This window comes from Pogona vitticeps, chromosome 7, assembly GCF_051106095.1.
Source record: "Pogona vitticeps strain Pit_001003342236 chromosome 7, PviZW2.1, whole genome shotgun sequence".
In the NCBI taxonomy this organism is placed as follows: domain Eukaryota; kingdom Metazoa; phylum Chordata; class Lepidosauria; order Squamata; family Agamidae; genus Pogona; species Pogona vitticeps.
The window spans coordinates 30,081,044-30,101,465 of NC_135789.1; the positions used below are offsets into that span (position 1 = coordinate 30,081,044).

The 20,422-nt window shown below is 42.9% G+C and overlaps 1 protein-coding gene across 5 annotated transcripts in view; it reads left to right on the forward strand.

Moving 5' to 3' along the window:
* BCAS3 (BCAS3 microtubule associated cell migration factor) overlaps window positions 1-20,422 on the forward strand; it is a 410,844-nt gene that overhangs the window by 88,653 nt on the left and 301,769 nt on the right. For all 5 annotated transcript variants that reach the window (XM_072978539.2, XM_072978537.2, XM_072978538.2 and 2 more), the window contains exon 14: window positions 15,794-15,927. In XM_072978539.2, the coding sequence (XP_072834640.2) occupies window positions 15,794-15,927 (134 nt within the window). The remainder of the gene's footprint in view (window positions 1-15,793; window positions 15,928-20,422) is intronic.

Sequence of the window (20,422 nt, forward strand, 5' to 3'; positions counted from 1 at the left end):
GGGTCTGCCAGGAATTCTTAAGTGTGTGTAATCTTGATAACAAGAGGAGGAGGGAAAGGATTAAATTGTTATCCAGTTGATTCAATTGCTCCATCTTTAAGCCAGACTAGACTAAACTGGTGATTTGTCTAGACTCTAGTCTGCAGGAGCTGGTGAGCGTCTCCTGTGTTATTGAACGTGCAGTTATTAAAGACATCTTCTCATTTCGGTTGGAAGTTGCTGAGCTAATAACTCCAGAAGTTATTAAACTAATTATGTCTATCCCATCTGTTTCCACCACAAGTGGTTTAATAGGACATTGGTTTTATGTGGTCTGAGCAGTTCTGGGAATTCTCCACTGTTCCATTAGTTTCCAAAGAGGTGGCAAGCCTTCCAAAGGAGACACGACGAGGCCTAGTCCAGACTCCACCGTTTACTGCCTCAGTGATGCTGCCATTCCTGTTTGCATAGGGTAGAAGGTCAGAATTAGCACAAGAGAGTTCCTGTCATGTCTCTTACAAGAAATGCCCTGCACGGATGGTGTTATGTCCAGTTACACTCTAGATCCAGGATTCAGCAGCAGCTATAAATGCTAGCATGACAAGGAGGGATTATGACTGGAGTGTGTATGTCTTTTCTTGGTGCTGAATTACTATTAATGGTCTGCGTGTGCTTAGCCCGGAAGATCAGAACTGCCATTCAAAAGAGAACAGAAAGTCTTTGCTGAGGCTAGAAATGCAGAACTGGAGCCCTGCTGGCCTGTAGCAGCAGTTTCTGACTTTCAGCTGAGAATTTGCACGACCACAATCCAGCCATGCCCAGATTACCCTGATTTTGGCTGAAACCAAGCCTAAGTTTGGGCAAAAATGAGACTTATAGTGAAGAAAAGTTAAAGAGGCAGGCACGAAACAGGGTGCCCCCCCCCGGTCTGTACTGGGAGACTTGCAGAATCCTTGCTAGAAATGAGGACCCGGTTCTTATCATCTTTGTCAAAGCTACCACACAACAAAAGGAAGATTCTCTGCTTCTGGGAAGTTTTGACCGGGCTCACTGGTTCAAAGCAGGCATGAGAAGATGCTTTCCCTGCCTCCCACAGGCTCTTGGGTCCAGTGTGGCTTCCTTCGCTTCCTCTAAAAAGTAGTACTACACCCTCCAGGCCTGACTCTGATGCTGGCTTCTCCATTTAGTTTCGTCAAATATTGGGATTTATTTTTTTTGCGTGTTGCTCTTTTAAGAATTTATACTGTGTACTGTAACTTTCAACAGTTTACTTCTCATGTAGGAAATCGCATGCTATGTTGTGGTCCTGAGTCATGCATTACGGATTAACATTGTCTTAATATCATTTTGTTCCATGATCTAACTTTTTTTTAAAAGTCCTTTCTTTGCTGTTCTGATTCCTTGGATCTTGCAGGGTTTATATTGACCTGAGTCTGTAGTCTTTATGAATAGACCGCATTGAAGCCTGTTTATATAATGCCATTAGCACTTAGCTGTTAGCAATTATACAGGCCCTGCAAAACTATTTTCATAGGCTGTATAATAGGGCTCTTAAAAGCAGTGGAGCTACTTGTTAAAAAGGTATTCAAGTGAGTTTGGAGAAGTCTATAAAACAGAGACATAAAGACTATTTTTTTAAAAAACAAACTTCGATTTGGAAAGAGATGGTGTGCTGTAGCAGCAAAGACTATGACCCCCAAGGTGTCACCCATCAATTAAATGTTCCAAGGTAAACTGCTATTCTCCTGGCTTCTCTTCTATAATTGGGGCTTGATTAGCACAGGTCTACTCTAAAAGGCTGTTTGTGCCTTGAAGATGCCCAAGAAGTGAATAGAACACTTCAGGGCACTTAATTTATGAAGTGTTCTTAGATTATCCTCTTCCTATATTGTGTGATTCCATACCCTACTTTATGCTCTTACATACCTTATAGGAATTGGGTTGAGCGTTGCTGTGTCCCTATATGTGAAATGTCGGCAGGTACGGATCAAACTCCATATACTTCTACAGCTGGCTTTCCAGAAAGCTTGCCTGCTGCGACTGATCTTCTTATGAAGGAAGCTTGTCCAAGTTGCTACAAGGCTTCTAAATGAAAATCTAAAGAGTTGGTGCTGAGGGCCTTTAGTACAGATCTGCCTTTTCCAATACAATGCCTTCCTGTATTTTAAGCTACAGTTCCCAGAACTGGGGGAGGCATACAGTACTTTCATGTTACTGCATCATTCTCTGTTCCTTTTAGGTATCTTAGCTCATGGGCATTCCATGTGCTTTTAATCTGTGAAGGTCCTGGACTGAATCCCAGACATCTCCAGATAGGGCTGTGTGAAATCCTTGGATTTTTAAAATTGAGCCAGGACAGTTAAGGCTGTGTCAGACTGATACACAACTGTGTAATATAGATCACCTTCAGTATAAGGAAGATGTTCCAAAAGGCCCATCACTCATGTTCTTCTGGGTCTCCCATTGAAAAAAATGGCTTGGTTCAGGACCTGCTTTTCCATTCAACCCCTCCCCCGTTCTTTGGGGTAGCACCCATGGAAAATTAAAATGAATATTTTTTTTACAAATTTAAATTAAATTGTGGTGATGTAAAATGGCAGCATTTGTGGGGGGGCAATTCCCCAGTGCTGAGGAATACATCATTAACACGTGGTGAAACAAGTGTGTGTGTGTGTGTGTGTGTGTGTGTGTGTGTGTGTGTGTGTGTGTGTGTGTGTGTGTGTGTGTGTGTGTGTGTGTGTGTGTGTGTATATATGGCTTCTATTCATGGAACCTGAAATTAAAGGATGCAGTTAAAAGGCTGTTGTGAGCTGGCCAGTTCAACAGCTGTATTGAGTTTGTTTTTCAATTTCCCAGTGCCTTTCTTGTTTATTAGCTGTGACTCTGAGGTCAGAATTAAAACAAACATTTTAATGGCTGCATTTACAACAGTTGGCAGCGGGCTCCCTGGGTCGGCACTGTGATCCGGATTCAGGGGCTGTATGGGTGGTGCACAACGGCCCCGCCAGACTTTCAATACTGTCGCAACTGAAGAAAACTTCCTTTCCAGTCTCTGGAACGTTGCTTGTAAACCACGCAACTGATAAGAATCACACAATAGGAACTTCACTTACGTTAGTGGAACTGAACTGCATTTCGTTTTTCATCGATTTAGTTTTGGTTGATTGTTTGTTTGTTTGTTAAGGGACCCTGGGAAAGAACAAAAATGGATGTAAGCATTTTTTAAAAAAGTACATTTCAGTGGTTTCTTTTCCCAGATCTCAAAGATTAGGAAGCCCTATAGGAGTCAGAATTAAGACTGAAGAGGAAATGGGTTCGTGCTTGCTCATGGAAGTGAACTATAATCTCTTTGGGGGAAAAAATCATACGTTGAGATTCCTTCTCGGCTGTATTTGGGGGAAAAATTTCCTCAAACTATTAATGGTAAAAATATTCCCAATTCAGATGAATTTGAAATAATTGTGCCAGCCATCTTTGTTTCTCCATTTGTTCTGCTTGGTACAAAAGGGTCATCTCTGTAGGTTTGTCTCATGGTTGCTCCTGGCTAAGTAGGGATTCCCTGTTTGGCGATGTGCTCTCATCCCAGATGTCATGCAGAGTCTGTAGCAAGCGAAGGCTGTACCTCTTCCGATGAGCCATTTAAAGAATTATATTGGTTAAAAGTGATGTTAGATGAATTTATTTGGAATAGCGTAGTCAGTGAGACGTGTTAATAACATCAGTTCTATAGCTCACGGCAAAACTTAAGCTGAGTCTAATTAATTACTGTTTGTAATTAGACTCAGGCAACACAAGACCCACCAAAATGAATAGGAATGGCTCGTATATTTGGGACTTAGGAGGGTGAGCCTACTCTTAAGAAGAACGAGGAGGCCAGCAATGTGACAGAGGAGAAATTTATATCCACACAGCCTGTAAGCTCGTCTGCAGCCTTCAGGGACCTTGACGCGTAGAGGAGAACACTGTCCCATGGCCAACACTGAGGAAGGATTCCGCTTCTATTCCAGTCAGCTTTTGTACGTACATAGCACAAGGTGGTGGAGGCACCATCTTATCCTTTCCTTCAGGCAGTTCAATGTCTTGGACCAGCCTTGTGTGGAAGGAAACGGTTGTTTTAAAGGAAAGTGAGATAACTTGCATCTTCATTACATCCCCTTCTGTGGTCAAATGACAAGTATGGAATGTATAAATAGACAGAAGCCAATGCACCAGGGTAGTCTTTGACGTTAAGACTAGTACTTCTCATTCTTTAAAGCACTGTCTTACAGGTGCTGATCTATAACAATGAGCTTTGGTAAACTATTTATTTTGTGTTTAATGTGATTAAACACACAAGGGTCCTGCTAGGTAGGAGAACTTAAATTCAGGAAGACTTAGTGTGCTCGAACTCGTTAAGAATTCTGTTTTTAGTGCACGCAATCATAGCCATGTCCTGACCTCTAGATAGAACACAGCAGTTAGAGATACACTGCTGTGTTTTTTGTCTGTTTTATTTGATTACTTGTTGATAATAGCCATTGATACATCTATACATGTGTTTTATCCTTTAAAATAACAGCTGTGTTTTAATCACAATTCTAGTAGTAGTAGACTAGTAGTTTCCTAACATCCATATTTGTTGTTTAGTCGTTTAGTCGTGTCCGACTCTTCGTGACCCTATGGACCAGAGCACTCCAGGCTCTCCTATCTTCCACTGCCTCCCAGAGTTGTGTCAAATTCATGTTGGTTGCTTCGATGACACTGTCCATCCATCTCGTCCTCTGTCATCCCCGTCTCCTCTTGCCCTCACTCTTTCCCAGCATCAGGGGCTTTTCCAGGGAGTTGTCTCTTCTCATGAGATGGCCAAAGTATTGGAGCCTCAGCTTCAGGATCTGTCCTTCCAGTGAGTACTCTGGTTTGATTTCCTTCAGAATGGATAGGTTTGTCCTCCTTGCAGTCCAGGGAGCTCTCAAGAGAGACTGTCAAAATCATCTGCCTCGCAATAGCTACCAGTGTTTTTAAGTGGAGAGCTTCCTTGAACTTTCTTGGCTCCCCTGCTGTTGGAAGTAACTGTGGCAATATAGAATGATCATTCCTTCCAGTGGCAGAAGCAATATTTCAGCTTTCAATTTTTAATGCCAAAGCTTAACCCGGAGCTATAAATGTTACGATTTGAGTTAAACATTAGTGTAGCAGTAGATAAACACAAGTTCTGTGTTGCCGCTAGCTCTGTTCTTGCGGTTTCCCTCATTTAGCAGCACTGATGTGAGTTCAGTCTCAGGCTGAATTTTCACCAGGTTCAATTTTTCAGACAGAAACCAGTAATTTCCATAGCGTTGAAATGTCTCCCACATTTTTTTAAAATTCACATGTAGATTGTGAAAAGGAATGGTACCTCAGCTGCCTCCTCCTTCGACTTGTAGATGGAGCCATCCAACCAAGGACTGTGCAGCAGCTGGAATGGTGTCCCCTCACTGCATAGCAAACCGCCTATGTCTGTATCAGCAAATTGCTGAAAAAGGAGTGCCATTTTCAGGAACTGCTGAAACTAATTTGTCCAAAAAAAACAACAACAACCCACGTCCTTGTAGTTTGGATCTAATTCTGAATTGTTACATCTGACACTGTTTGATCTACCATTTTGTCACTTGCTGGTTGGATGGAGCAATGGGAGTTTTTGGGACAAGGGAAGGCTGCCACAGGCATAGCAAGAAGCAAGCGGAAATTATATTGGAGCATCAAGGAAATAAGGGATTATGCCATAGGAAATGGTGACGGCTGATCTGTTGTCAGGGTTAGGTGGAAGAAGCACAACTCAATCTTGGTCTACAATGAACGGGTCAGGACTCATAGGTCAGTCACACCATGACCTAACATAGTTGGTGTTATTGCTGTCTTTGTTTTGTCTTGCTTTTTTGAATGAGAAGGAGGGGAAACAGAAGCGGAGGAAGGCACAAGAAGATTATTTTTATCATTCCGTAGAAGTGAACATTTCAGTGACTGCTTGTTCTCCAGGAAAGAAAAGAGAGTAAAAGCAGTAGTTGCCCACCTCCCCTTTTTCACACAACGGAGGAAACATCAGGAGTCCAAATCCAGGCCCTATTCTAGGCCAGTTGTTTGTTCCCTGGGATTTCCTTGGTGTCAAAGGCATTTATGAGCTGCTGACAACAGGGAAAGGGAAAATTTGGTCCAAATGGACCAGCAAGGGGAAGAACTCAGCAAAGCTTGGTGGTGGGCCATAGGGTTTTGTATGGAGAAAGTCCCAGCCTCAGCAGCTGATAGCTGGAGAAGGGTGAGTTTCCAAATCTGGCACAATTTCCTTTTTAACAACTCCAGTGCTATGTACCTGGTCTGCTCTTTAAGCTTAGTGATGCTTAAACAGCAGTATGGCGTCCTGGTGTGGGGGGACTGTCTGACATGGAAACTTTCAGAATAACTGGTGCATATACTTCTATATCAGGGATGGACAATTTGGGTGAGTCCAGGGACCAGTTTTTCTCAATAAACTGCAAGAGAACAAGTTCAGCTGAGATGTTAAAGTACACTGGGAAGATCTGGTTCACTTTTTCAAAAAACCTGATGTCCAATAAATATTTTTTTTTCTTCTATTGTAATTTAGTAAATAATTGATCTTCCTTTCCACAGGCATCACTCCTGCAGGCCAAGAGCTGTGAAATGTGACACGTCTAAATTTTAAACAGAAATCACTTCTTTGGCTCAGAAAGAGCTTTTCCACCCATTAATAACAGGGAAAATTAATGTTCGGCCTGCAGTAAAAGAGATTAAACTGTGTACCCTGTGGATGCCTGACTGCACCTCTAACAGAGCTGAAATTCCTCTGGTTAGTTAAATGTGGTATATTGAAATACGATGGTGGTCTTGAGTTAATAGTTAAAGAAATTTAAATTGGAATTTTCTCCGCAGAAATGTTTTCCCATTTATCAGAGTAAGTAGGCAGGCAAAAGCAAAGCAAAGCACAACTTGCTAGATATTTGGGAAGCCTCAATAATGCTTCACAGATTAAGCAGCCCATCATCTACTACATGATATAAAACCTGTGATTTTATATCACATTATTTTAAAAAGAAACCACAACGATTAATATTGTGGCACCTTGAAGTCTAATCAGATTTGTCTGACATAAAGTTTGGTAGACTGCAGCCCCATGGGTCAGAGGCGTCTAAGGAACTAGGACCCAGTCCATGAAAGCTTATGCCAACAAAGACTTGTTAGTCTTTAAGGGACTACAAGGCATACCCATTGTTTTGCTGCAACAGACTAATATGGGAACTCCCCTGGATGTTTCTGTTATTTTTGTGAGCAGTAGGTAGGCAACGGCAGGTATTCCTGGAAATCAAAAGTTTCTGCACTACCAGAGCTGTTGGGCAGAGAAGAAAGTCACCTGCTCTTGCAAATGGGACAGCCCAGTCTTTCTCATAATCTAGAAGTTCAATAATGTCAAGAAGTCTGTCTGGTCATGTTTCTGCATTCTGAGGACCTACCTTTGCTACCTTTGCTCTGTGTGATCTTGTGACACTGAAGAGGAGCATACCAAGTTCTTTGCTAGCCTCTTAAACTTTCATTTCTTATTCCATGGACTGGATCATCAGTCACCTTCATCTTTCTGATATGATCGTCATTCTTGATAGGGTTATATAGAAAGGTAGATTAGAGATCCCGTCTGCAAACATGGCCACCTCACTACTTACCCCTGTCTTCAGGTCATTTATGAACCTGGTCCCAGGACAGATCCCTGGGGCACACCACTTTTCACCTCTCTCCATTGTGAAAATTGCCCACTGACACCTACTCTCTGTTTCCTGGTTTTTAACCAATTGTCAATCTATAAAACAACCTGACCTTTTATCCCCTGAATTGCTTTTTCATTACCTCCCCACATTGGTGAGTTGCCTATTTTGTGTGTGACTTGTTCATGAAAGGGCGGGTTACAGTAGCTTCCACGCACTGTGTCTGTGCTTGAGCAACAAAGGCTTCAAAATCAAATCTTCAGTATTTTAAATACAGTTTTCTAAAATCTAAGACAATGTTTCCCAGGCTTCTGTTTGAACAGTCATGCTTTTTCTTTGAATAAAAACTTTTGACATACTTTATACTGACATACAAAAGAGTTTACTTTTAGATCATGTAAGGGTAAAATGCCTATAAGAAGAATCCTGCTGAATTAGACCCATAGTCCGCCAGGTTTCCAGCAGTGTCAAACCAGATGCTCCACCGAACATGGCATAAAGGCACTGTGACAAACAGCCTTTGAACTTCATGATTCTGCAGAGTCTTCATGATTAATGACCACCTTAGTCCTCCATTTATTTGTTCCATCCACCATAAAAGCAATCCAAGCTACAGACCTATGGAGAAGGACTGTATGAATTCAGTACATGTCATGTGAGGAACGTTCAGCCCTCGCTGGAGCCCTTTCTGAGGGCAACTACTTCTGTATCATGGGTAATGTCCCATGTTATTACAGACAAACACAGCAATAAAGAAGTGTTAAATCATACTACTTGGGAAGCAGTAAGGCCAGAATGGTACATTGTGGTAAAATTTACTTCTGCAAGTAGGAAGTTTGGACTAGGTGGAGCTTTGCTTAAGTTATTTCTCGCTGTGTACAAGTAGTCATTTCATAGCATGCACAGTTTGGAAGCAGCTGCTTTAAGGAAACCATTTGCAGAGCTTTGAACATGTTGAATTCTTGACTCTGATTATAGAGATGGCCTTAGAGGTGCAGGGAAGCCTGTTTTTCTTTCCCAAATGTTGACACTCAAAGTACTTGCGTCTTGCTGACACAGATCTTGTCAACTGCTCTGCAATTAGAGAGGTGTTATAAATAGGATGTACCAGAGATGTCTGAGCTGTGTTGGTTATAGATTTCTTTCTTTCCTTTCCTCTCTCTCTCTCTCTCTCTCTCTCTCTCTCTCTCTCTTTTAACGGCAAATACCCAGCTGAGATTTTCTACCCTTTAATTTTGCCTTCTTGGGCTAACCAACTGACGCCTAGTTGAAAAGACTTATGTTGCTACATGGCCGCAGAAGCCGTTGTTAGCCGTCTCCATCTCACTCAGGTCCTGGAGCCCTTTCTGCGTCTCATCAGCAACTTTAATCCCACCCTTGAGGGCCAACCTCATCTATCAAGGAGAAAAGAGGGGAGGAAGCTCTCAAGTAAACATACAGCAGTGCCTAAACTCCTAATCACTCACAGCTTCCGCTTCCAGGCCCTATAATTAGAAGTTCTTCTTTTTTCCTTGTATTCCCAGTTGACGCAAATTCTTTTTGTGGCTTGGCACCTCTTTTAGGGCGTGGGTTTGAGTTTATGGCGAGGCCGGAGTCTGGTTTAGTCTTCTTGATACTGCAGAAATAGCTCTTAAGCCACAGTCTACATCTGTGCCCATTTTTCCCTTTTATGTATATCTCCTCTGTATTCCCCCTATCCACCTCTCAGACCTAAAAGCAGCTTCTTTTCTCCTCTGCAGAACAGTATGTTTTCTTCGTTTTTTAAATAGGAAATTAAAGTAAATGGATTGGTCCTCTGGAACAAACACAATGTGATTTTTTGATACAACAACAATAGTGTGCCATCAAGTCAATTCTGACTTATGCCAACCTTTTCCAGGTGTATTGATTCCTCCCAAGAGTGCTGTCGCCATCTTTGGCGTGGTCTGAGAGTTGAAACCTGTTATAAATTGAACTTATCTTGCATACTTGAAACAGTATCATAGTATCTGCATAACTACTCAGTTAATAAATTCTCATGGAGGTATTACATAGATGCAAGAATTTGAAACACTTACTGATGTTATCTAGGTGGGTGAGTGGCAGTTTCAAAAATAAGCAGGAAAGGCTGGCGAATGAATTCTTGATTACTGTATTCCCATCTGCAATAAAGTGCTCCGAAAGCACACCACTGGGGATTGTGTGTTATGGAGAAAGATACGGCTTTCTCTAAACATAGCACCAGATTAAGAGGTACTGGGAAATGGGGTTGAATATGATGAGGTGTATCCCAAGGTGCCATATATTATTGACTGATTTCCCAATAAACCCCTGGTACCTGGAGCTTCTGGGTCTGATACACAGACCAAGGTTAAGTTCATGTCCCAGCTAGACTCAATGTTCAGTGGAGAGCATGGCAAATACCCACCTAGAACCTTTCTTTTTTCATAGGAATGAAATTAAAGTAGAATTGCTTCTAGTAGAACACAAGGATATAAAAGGTGACCAGCTAAATCAAGCTATATTTTCTTCCCATTAGCCTAGATGTTTTAACTGTCTGACTGTGCTTAAGATGACTTTCTATAACTGTGGAAGTTTGGTATTATGTTCTTTTGTATGAATCTAGTGAAACACATTAACAATCTGAGGTGCATCTGGTGGGCATGGGAGAAAGTACCATTTCACTTGTGGCATTCAGACAATGCAACAGCCTCCTTAGAAGGTACATCTGGTTCCATCATGGCCTACCATTCAGATATGTCTCCTGCTATGAAGACTGCAGTGGAGTTGTCTTCTACTAGTAGCAGTGAAGCCATTCGACCATGTTATCTTCACTAATATGTACAGTACCTTTTTTTTACAATAATTGAAACTGCAGCTGTTATACTGTTGTTGTTGTTAAACTGCTGTTCTACCTTGTATGCACTCAGTAGATGCAAACTGCTGGAATAATTAAAGACGGAATTAACTCAACATTTTAAAATGCTTAAGCATTATGGTTCTGTTGTGCACTCATCTACTCAACTCCGTCGGCTTCAGCAGAAGTATTCAGGAGTTAAAAAGTCCTCAGTACTTCTGCTGCTTGAGAGCCAAAATGAGCGACTTAAATAGTTGAGCCACAAAAGCTGGAAACCAAAACTTCACAGTGAGAAGTAACGAGAGATGGAAAATAGCATATAAAAAGAAAAATGTATACACATCTGTGTGAAAGGAGATGAACATTCCAAAACCTCAGTGATTTATTATTTTGAATAACAATGTGGAAAGTGTGTGTGTGCGCGCGCACGCACACACACACACACACACACACACCTTAGAAGGTACATCTGGCCCTAAAGCTGCCATAGTGGCCCTAAAGATTGATATGGTCTCTGTCAGTGCTGTGCCCTTAGGTAGCGAAGCAGCATGGGTCCCAGATGGATTTGGATCAGAGCTGAATGGTGCATTGGATGAGATCTGTAAATGGAATAAGGCAGGAGATTCAACTAAAAAGGAGGGCTGGATTCAAGTGTTTTGGAGCCCTACTCTGAGAAGCATTCCATATTTGCCTGTAATACTATGTTGGATTGCAGCCAAGGGTTAAGGTAAACTCTTGTTTGATGAACAGTCTCTTATTCAGACATGGTGACACACAGCCGATTTCTCTGTTAGCCAGGCAAAGGGCCAGATCGGATGCTGTCCATCTGTCTGTTGGAAAAAGGATTCCTTTCCCTCCTGCAGTTGCCATATCACTGTCCATCTCTTTACTCTTTCAGCAAGCAGAAGGATTACTGCTGAAACCATTAAAAAAGACTAAGAAGAAAGAAACATCCATGTGTTAGAACTGAAACTTGGTGTGCCATATGGATTGAGTTACACATCCAAGCACATTTTGCTTCCTTGAGTCAAAGAGGTGTAACACATTTCGTACAAATGGCACTAATATAAATATACTCCTTGAAAAGTCAGCCTTGAGTGAGAAGTGAATCAAAGATGGGCTTATTTTTGTGACTAAGCCATTACATTTGCCTGATTTGCATATGCAGAATAAATTATGTATCTGCAACCATTGTGTGACGTACACTGGCTCTCGAATTATGGTTAGTCTGTGTGCAGGATTTACAGTAGTATACTGTGAAAGATTTGCAAAGAAAGAGAGAGAGATTCTCACAGAGATATTTAGTTATTTATGGGAAATGTCCTTATACTGAGACAACCTGTTAGTCCATGTTGTTCAGAATTTTCTACATTGGGCCCTCCTGAGGCCACTGGACTCTAATACTCGCCAGCCTTCCAGCTTGACTCCATAATGAGACATGATGAGCACCGTCGTTTATTATTCTTGGAGATGCAGAGGTTCCCATTTGGGCTGACTGTCAGTGTTTCTCCAGAAATGCACAGAGAAATCTTTCTTAGCCCTGTTGCAGAGATCAGGGGCAGCGTCTAAGCCTTTTACATTTCATTCGCATGTTCTACTCAATGAATTATAACCTTTGATTCTTTGTGCCTCAGACATCTCATATTTCTAGCATTCATTGAGATATTGCACCCTGCCAGGAGAGGAATTTCACGAGGTGCAGTCTTTTTACAGCCTAGCGGACCATCCTTTCCATTCTTGCATTGAGATCCAGCATTTATACAAGTAAAGTGGGGCCATTTTCCATCTCCGTCTACCCACTTCTTCCACCCTGCCTTGGTTGAATCACCACATGGAAGAAAGAAAACGGTACTGAATGTTCTTCCTTTGATGTGGGTGGCCCCAATCTGACGCCTAGAGAGTTCCTTAGTGCAAATGTTTAATGGCTTGTACGTATGTTGTTTGAAGGTTGTCCACTTTTAATTCCAGGAAAGCAGCAGCTCTCTCTCTCTTGCTCTGTCTCTCTGTCTCTGTCTCTGTGTGTGTGTGTGTGTGTTTGTGTGTTTCCCCACCACCACCTAAACAGAATAAGTGAGAGTTTGAGTACATATTGTATCCCAAGAATAGGACACAGCTGACCAAAACAGTTCTGTAACTATGCCCAAAGTCTGTCTTTGTGTCCGATGAGAGAAAGGCTCATCCAGGATATCTAGGATGGGATCGTGAACAAAGGTGCATCAGGAATCGTTCCTACCCCGCTGGTGGAGGTTAAAAAAGAAGAAGCTGTCTAGCGTCAGCTTTGCTGTACCCCAGACCCGAGCCAATGAGAACTAATCCAGGCCTTTTCTGCGTTGTTTTTCCTTCTGTTTCTCAGCCTTCCTTCTGATGGAAATGATGGCAGAAGAGCTTTTGGTGGCGGGAGGGGGGAGAATTTGGAGATTCTGTTAATATGGGTATAGATCTCATGGCAGCCAAAGGTAACATCTTAAACAATGCGCTTGGCTCACAGACTTGTTTGAGGAGGAGGAGGCAGTCAGACATTTCCAGATTTCTCTTGGCTGTGAAGCTGGTTCCTCAGTCTCCCCAAACTGTTTTTCCAGTCGATTCTTAAAATCGTGCCTTTTCTTTAGGCCTCCTTCATCTTGCCCAGGTGAGAATCAAGACTGTGCCTGTGTGTCGATGTGATGATTCTTCTCATTTTTAAAAAGCAAAATGAGGAGGCTACTTGTGTGTGCAGTGGGCGGCTTTTCAACAGGGCAGTACCAGGGTGGGTGCAGTTCTATATGCTTTGCCAAAGGCAACATGAATTTCTTTGCCAATGGAAAGTGATTCTCTGACAAGCTTCCTGCGGTTCACCCCCCCCCCAAAAAAACCCACACAGGGCAAGAAATCAAGCTTGGAAGACCCACCAGATCCCGTCAGTTAAGAAGGAACATTGTGAATTTTGTCTCTCTGTGTGTCTTGTATCGATACTAAGGGAATAAGCTATCCAAGGCGGTGATTTATATTTCTATGCAGAAATCTGGAACTGTAGGTGTGTGCCACCCACACCCGGGGCATGGGTAGCAAGGAGTCCCTCTTCAGCCATGGCCTCCATACATTCAAGACTTCTAGGGCTTCTGAAACTAGACTTTATTAAAAAGGGGAAGCAGGTATAAAGAAAGGTTGGGTGCCAGCTGCACCCCATACTGCCCAAGCCTGAGTTCCACTCTCTATACTCGGGCTTGATTGATGCCAGGCTTTCCAAAACAAGCCGAGCTAACACCCTTTAAGGAGGGTTTTAATACCTGGACAGTCACAAGTTCCTGGGACCCTCGCGTCCTTCCTGCCAGTGCCTCTGTTGAGTCTAGGTGGGGCAAAGATGCCTAGCTGGGCTCCATGGCCTTAGAGGGGTCAGAGGTGGGGTCAGACTGAATATGGTGTAGCTCCTCACACCCTCATCACTTTGCCACTTCAACTTGGACCCATACCATGATCTATGGGTTCTGTGCTGCCGCAATGCTTGTCTTTCCCCAGGTCACAACACGACTCCAGCTCTTCCTCCCTTAAACTGGGTTTTCAACTGGGCCGAGTCTCTGTCCCCTCGCCCAGGTGTGGTCCATCTGCCTCCTGCTTCTTTTTTCCCACCCGGGTCCTCCATCTTCTTCTGTGCACTACCCTCCTGGCGCCTACCTGCTAGAGCTCCTGACCTTCCGAGGGGCACAAGGTGAGGGCAGACAGCCTGCCAGGGACCCCCAGAGCAGCCCCCTTAAAGCAGGCGCTCATGACGATTAACCCCAGAACCAGAGCCAGCCCTTTCCATGCAGGAGAGAACTTCATGCAGTCAACACTGTACTCCACTGTAGATGTCACTCTACCCTGTATGCATTGCACGGGAAAATCATTACCGCGTAGGTTGGCTAGCTTTTTGGGGAATTTGTTTGCCATTATTGACCTCCTTGTTGAGAAAGTTCATTGACAAGCTTAGCAAAAGATTTCCTTGAATGATTAAATTCTACTAAATAAATTATGCAAGCCAGAGAAGTTTGCAGGAGTGCTAATTCTGTTGCAGGCACTGCCCAGCTCTAGTAAGAGTCACAAAGCTTCTCAGGACAGGTTGCTTTAACTGCAGAGGCACGAACTGGGGGATGTAGGAATGGTCCCAAATCTCTTTGACTTTGTCTTTGCGCCCTGGAAGATTTTTGTCTGGGAGGGGAAAGGGAAAGGAGAAAAGAGAAAATTGCAATCTTTTTGCTCCTTCGGGAGAAGGGGGAAAGTTGTGGATGCCAAATACAAACAGTCTAAGAATGGTTTTCTCAAGCAAAGCCAGTAGCAATTTTGTGCCTCCCAAAGGGCCTGACAACTTGGTTTCCCTCTGCCCAGTAATTATGTTGCATTTGGACGAGAGACTAAACACATTCTCGGAGGGTACGGAAAGGAAGACTGATTGCAGCCCTGGCTTCGAGGTGAGGCTTGACATGGCTTGAGTAGATAAATCATCCATCACCACTCTCTCGCTTTTGCAGCTTTCACCTTTTTGCCAGGAAACGTCTGCAGTTCTTACCAGAAGGAAGTCTTTCATGTGTGTGCTGAAATTTTGGATGGCACGTTCTCTTTGCTCCAGTGCACCACTAGTGGAGCTAAGAAATGCGCATCTCGAGAATTTCGTTTTCTAAGACAAAAACCAAAATTAAGTCAGACCCGAAAAATCTAAATCCATCTTGTTGGTTTCTTACATGGAAGTGCTAAGCGCTTGGAAACCGAGTTGCACTGAGCGCAGAAGGACCTACCGCTCAATAAGTATCCACTGTTAATCAGCTTACCTCCAGCATTTTAAAAGTGTCCTTAAGCAACACATGGATAATAACCTCAGGTCTCATACACTCCTTAGCTTCTCAGTTCTGTCTTCTCCTTTATTCAGACCTTTAAAATTGAGTAGGCACTTTAAAAGGTTTTAAAGTATTACATATATAATAAATGTACTGTATATTATGATATTATATACAAAATATTTCAGAAGTTCTGTCGTCCTTTCCAAGACCAAGGAAAGTTCTAGTCTGCTTAATGAATGAAGAATGGAACTGAAATAAACTATGCAAAAAGAACCTTAAGCGAATTGTTTACAAGTTTGTGACACAGGCCTTGATTGCAGACTTCTATTTGGGGTGTCGGGTCAGATCCAAAAAATATATATATATGTACTTGTTCAGACTACTTTCAGGACAACTAAATGCCAATACATGTTTGGTGTGTCTGGTCTTCTCCTCTTAACCAGTTGTTTCCTTTCTTCCAGGTATGCTTCTAGTCACGGCAGATACACTTGGCCATGATTTCCATGTCTTCCAGATTCTGACCCACCCTTCATCATCTTCACAAAGTGCCGTCCATCACTTGTACACATTACACCGAGGGGAGACAGAAGCCAAAGTGAGTTGCAAAAGAAACTACTAAATGTGTTCTTCAATCTAACTTGGCAATGAGGAGCGTGGGTGTCCTTGGAAAAAGCTTGTCTCACAGTTATGTCCGTGCAAGGCCACTTATGATGGGTGTGGGTGTTCCTCATCTAACAAGCTTGTACATTTTAACAGGAGACTAAAACACGGCTGCAAATACTTCTAAAATCAGCAAGTGGCTATTTGCAAAATGTTTTGATTTTGGTTGGACCTTTCCATTGAAAGAGGGCTGAAATGCCAAGATGTTAAATTCATGGACATAGATAGAGGTCTGAAAGGCAAAGTTGTGAGACCTACTACATGGAATAAATTTGATGGCCTTTTTTTTTTTTTTTGCTAGACAATTTATCTCAGAGTGCTTGCACAATAAAACTCTTACTAGTCGTGGCAGGTCCTGAATGGCGGATACACAATGTAGAGTCTCTTGCTGTTTGTGTAAAGTTAAACAATTGCAAAATGCCTCTGAGAATCCAGTGGAAGGTGTTGCCATTGATTACAATTCTCTTATTGCTTTCCAAGGAGTTAAGCCCCACTGAAATAAACAGGATTTTTCCTTTCTGATTGCTGTTGCGTCAGATGACACTGTCAGGGTGACAAGTTGTGTCTTCCTGACCTAGCACTGAGTGACTTGGGGAAATTAGCATTTTGGCTTGAGCTTGGGAGCAAATAGACAGGTCCTGTAGTGGTGCAGGATGAGTACTGTATTAGGTTGCTGGACCTACCCAAACAAGTTAGCAACTGCATATTCTGCCAGATAGATTCTGGTTTGTTTTCAGAGGAGCCCCATGTAGAGAGCGTTACTAACATTTTGTCTGGAAGTGGCTAGCCACTGTTGATTTTTTTTTAATGCCTGGCTACTGACTGGTCATTTGTGCCTCCATAGGCAGAGCTAGGTACCCAAGATCATTCAGACTACAAACCTTCAGTGGGAAGGCAACTCCATCAAGAACCATTACAAACCTCTATTGAGATCAACAGTCTTTAAAAAGCAACCATTTTATCTGGATTAAGTTTTACCTTCTCAGACATTCTCCAAATTGCCTCTGGACATCAATTAGGAATTTTCACTGCCTCTTGGGAATTACCAGTTTAGAAACCAGAAATGGAGCTTGTCGTTATACATGCACATTGATGACACCTCTGCCTAAATGTACAAATAACTTCCTGGAAAACATTTTGGGTTTGAATGAGCCCAGGTTCAGTACGTTTTGTGTCAAGGCTGAACTGGAAAATTAAGTGTTTGCTTTAACTTTGTCCCAACTTTCTCCCACTGGAATAACTGGCATTTGAAATGCTGAACTTTGGCTGTGAATAGTCACCTTTTTCCTCCTAATCCTGTTCAGTGTCATTGCCTGACTGTTGCAGGCAGTGACACATTAGTGAGATAATTAGACCTGGCCCATCAGGGGTCTTATAGTGAATGGCCTGATGTCACTGAGGGCAAGAGAAGTCAAGTGAAGCTGAATTAGAACAAGAAAAGGCCATGTAAGTGGGTTGGTGTGTTCTTCAGACATGTAGAAAAATCATCAAGGAAAGGGAAATGTAGTTGCCAGTGTTCACAAAAAGCTGTGGGCTGTATTGGCTTGTCTATAATTTATTTAAATATATGCAATTTTAAGTTGGCCCAAAGACTGGGGTTGAGAATGAACTTTACACCAGTTGAAATGACAATAAGAGGTAAGCGTATGTATGCCTAAGCTGCTCTGAAACCAGCCATGTTGGCACCCTAGTTGACAAAAGGTATATGTTTGGGTTTTACAGCACTCTCCCCCTCCAACACGCTTGATGATGTCTGCCAACCATGCCAAAGTTGTGGTTGAAATTGCCAAGGACATCCTATCATTTTGAACATTTGTGTAATTGCATGTATGTGTTTTTAGCTCCTGCGTGTAGCAAAGTACATCCACCTCTGCAGTGAGAAAAACAGGGCATTGACAATGCCTTGGGCTGCAAACAGCTTGTGTAAACTGTTGTGTGACAGGCAAGGATTTTTGAGGCTGTGTGTTCAGTCCAAAGTCTATAATTCTTAGCAGCGGGTGTCTCGCTGTTGCCACTGCTGTATTTACATGCAACGGTGCTTTATAGACAGACTCGCACATAATTGGATGTGCAGGAATCGTGAACCGTGTGTAGCTGCTGCTCAACAGAGTTGATGTGGATCGTGGGCCTTAACATACTTTTCCATTCTTCCCAAACTGAGACTGAGCCACATATGTCTCTTCTGGTTTTGGTGGCTATAACTCTCCCTAAAAGTTGAGAGTTATTTGGCAACTTTCTGTGAAAGGTGGTGTTCTAAATATGCCTTTAAAGATGAAGTGGTGGAATTTGACAAGGAGGGGGGAAAAGGCTTTTCCATAGCCAGTTAGTTGTACTATTTTTATACCCCAGTGTATAGCTGGCAAGCCTCTAAGACTGACCTACCGATGCTTTTAAAAAGAAGACAAAACACCCCCCACTTGTATTTACATTCTTAAAAGACACAATCTGAAAAAGATGCAGAAGGAGAGAATATGGGAAGAAATAAGAAGAAAAAGGATACTCTGGAACAGGTTTTTAACATTATGAGGTTTCTGAACTTGGTGGAATGGCCGCTTGGTAAAAGCTGGAGAGACGTGGAGTCTTGATGGAGCTGTTGCCTGTCAATAGGGTGGTCCTGTTTTCCCCATAAGCAATACTGAGGAAGGTTGTTTTGCTAAGGAGTCAAAGCTGATGAACAACGCACAATACCTTACAGGATCTAAGAGGACAAATTTCCTTAAAGTAAAACTCCCGTCCAAACAGGGAATCCTTTTCTAGGCTCCTCTGCACACCCAAGTGAGATAACCCCAGATGCCTTCCAGGGGGCCTGCCCCAACATCCCTCAATCACACCTTATGACCAGCAGCTCAATAGCCAGTGTGGGTGGATGGGGTCACTCCAGAGGCTAAGAACCCTTTGTTGTCCAAAAGGATGCCCCAACCTGCAGTTTTGGTTGGCAGGATAGGAATTAAGAATTCTCTTCCTGTCTCTTGCTCTTCTAGAAAGAAAAAAAAAACCATTATCCAGTATTGCTTCACAGTGAAGATCTGATAGCCGGGATATCTAGATATACATTGGCCATTAAATGAATATTTTGAGCCTCATACCTTGCTGTTCCAACCCCCCCCCCATGTCTGTGGAAACTGGAATGCTTGAAATGCCTTGTATAGGTGCTGAGCATAGTGATTACTAGGTAAAGGAAGCACACCATGTTCTGGAGGTATGCTGTCTTCCTCTGTAAACAGATAAAAGGTTTGGTTCTTGGCCCAACTGCACTTGTCTCTTTGATCTTTGAGTGTAAACACACACACATGCGCGCGCGCACACACAAAGTTATCTTAGCCCCAGGCAAATAAACGCAGCGATAACAAGGCAGGCTGGTGGCCAGAAAACCTGTGTAATCTCCTTGCCATCCGACTCCTGCTTATTCTGACTCCCCAGCTGTTGTCACAAGCAAGATTGCCTGAGCCTCCTCAAACAGAGAGGGCTGTGTCATCGTGCCGCTGGGTTCCCCTGAAAGGCGGGGCTGTTTTCTCAGTCTGTTCAAGATTGTTTTTCCCTAACACAAATTCTGTCCAAAGTATGTTTAAGGTGAAGCCTCAGGTACTGACTGGAGTTGTTTGTGATTCATTATTTCCTTTTTTTAAAAAGTGTTAGGTTTTACAGGCTATGAGTTGGTGGAGATGTGTCAACCCTGCACAGGGAGAAGGAGTCAGTGGAGGACAAATCCCATCTCAAGCCTTGTTGGCATTTCCAGTGTTGAACCTGTTGAACTAGCTAATGCCCTTGTAAACAAAATATTGCTTTCACCATAGGGATTCAGAATTTTTGTCAGGAGCTGACGGAATCTGACAGCCAATGGCTGCTTTCAGTTGAACCTTGAAAGTTAAATTTATGTATGACTCTAGGGTGGTTTCCCCCAGCTTGGAAGAGGAGAGGTTAATGGAAAGGAACATGATCAGATTTGCTCTGCTTGTCTACTAGCTGCTCCTGGCCTTCTTTTAGACCAGTGGTTCCCAACCTTGGGTCCCCAGATGTTGTTCTTGGACTAAAACTCCCAGAAGCCTACATCACTAACTGTGTTGGCCAAGATTTCTGGGAGCTGTAGTCCACGAACATCTGGGGACCCAAGTTTTGGAACCAGTGCTTTAGACATACTGGCTGGCCATGATCTGCAGCCATCTGCTTCCTGGTGAACAAAAGAAATCTTGACAAATTTCTCATTTTATCTGCTTTGACTTGTCTCTTTTGCACATGAAAAGGACTATGAGTATTCAAAATACTTTGAGGGGACACCACAAAGCCATTGTTTGTTGCTCACATGGGGGTGGGGTTGATGATAAAAGGCAAGAACTATAATAATTGGCTGGTGTCCCTTTAGCCGTTCTCAGGAAAAGAGAGGACGGTTGATCAAGACTCGGCCCTTCAGATGATTCCCAGCCTTGTGACAG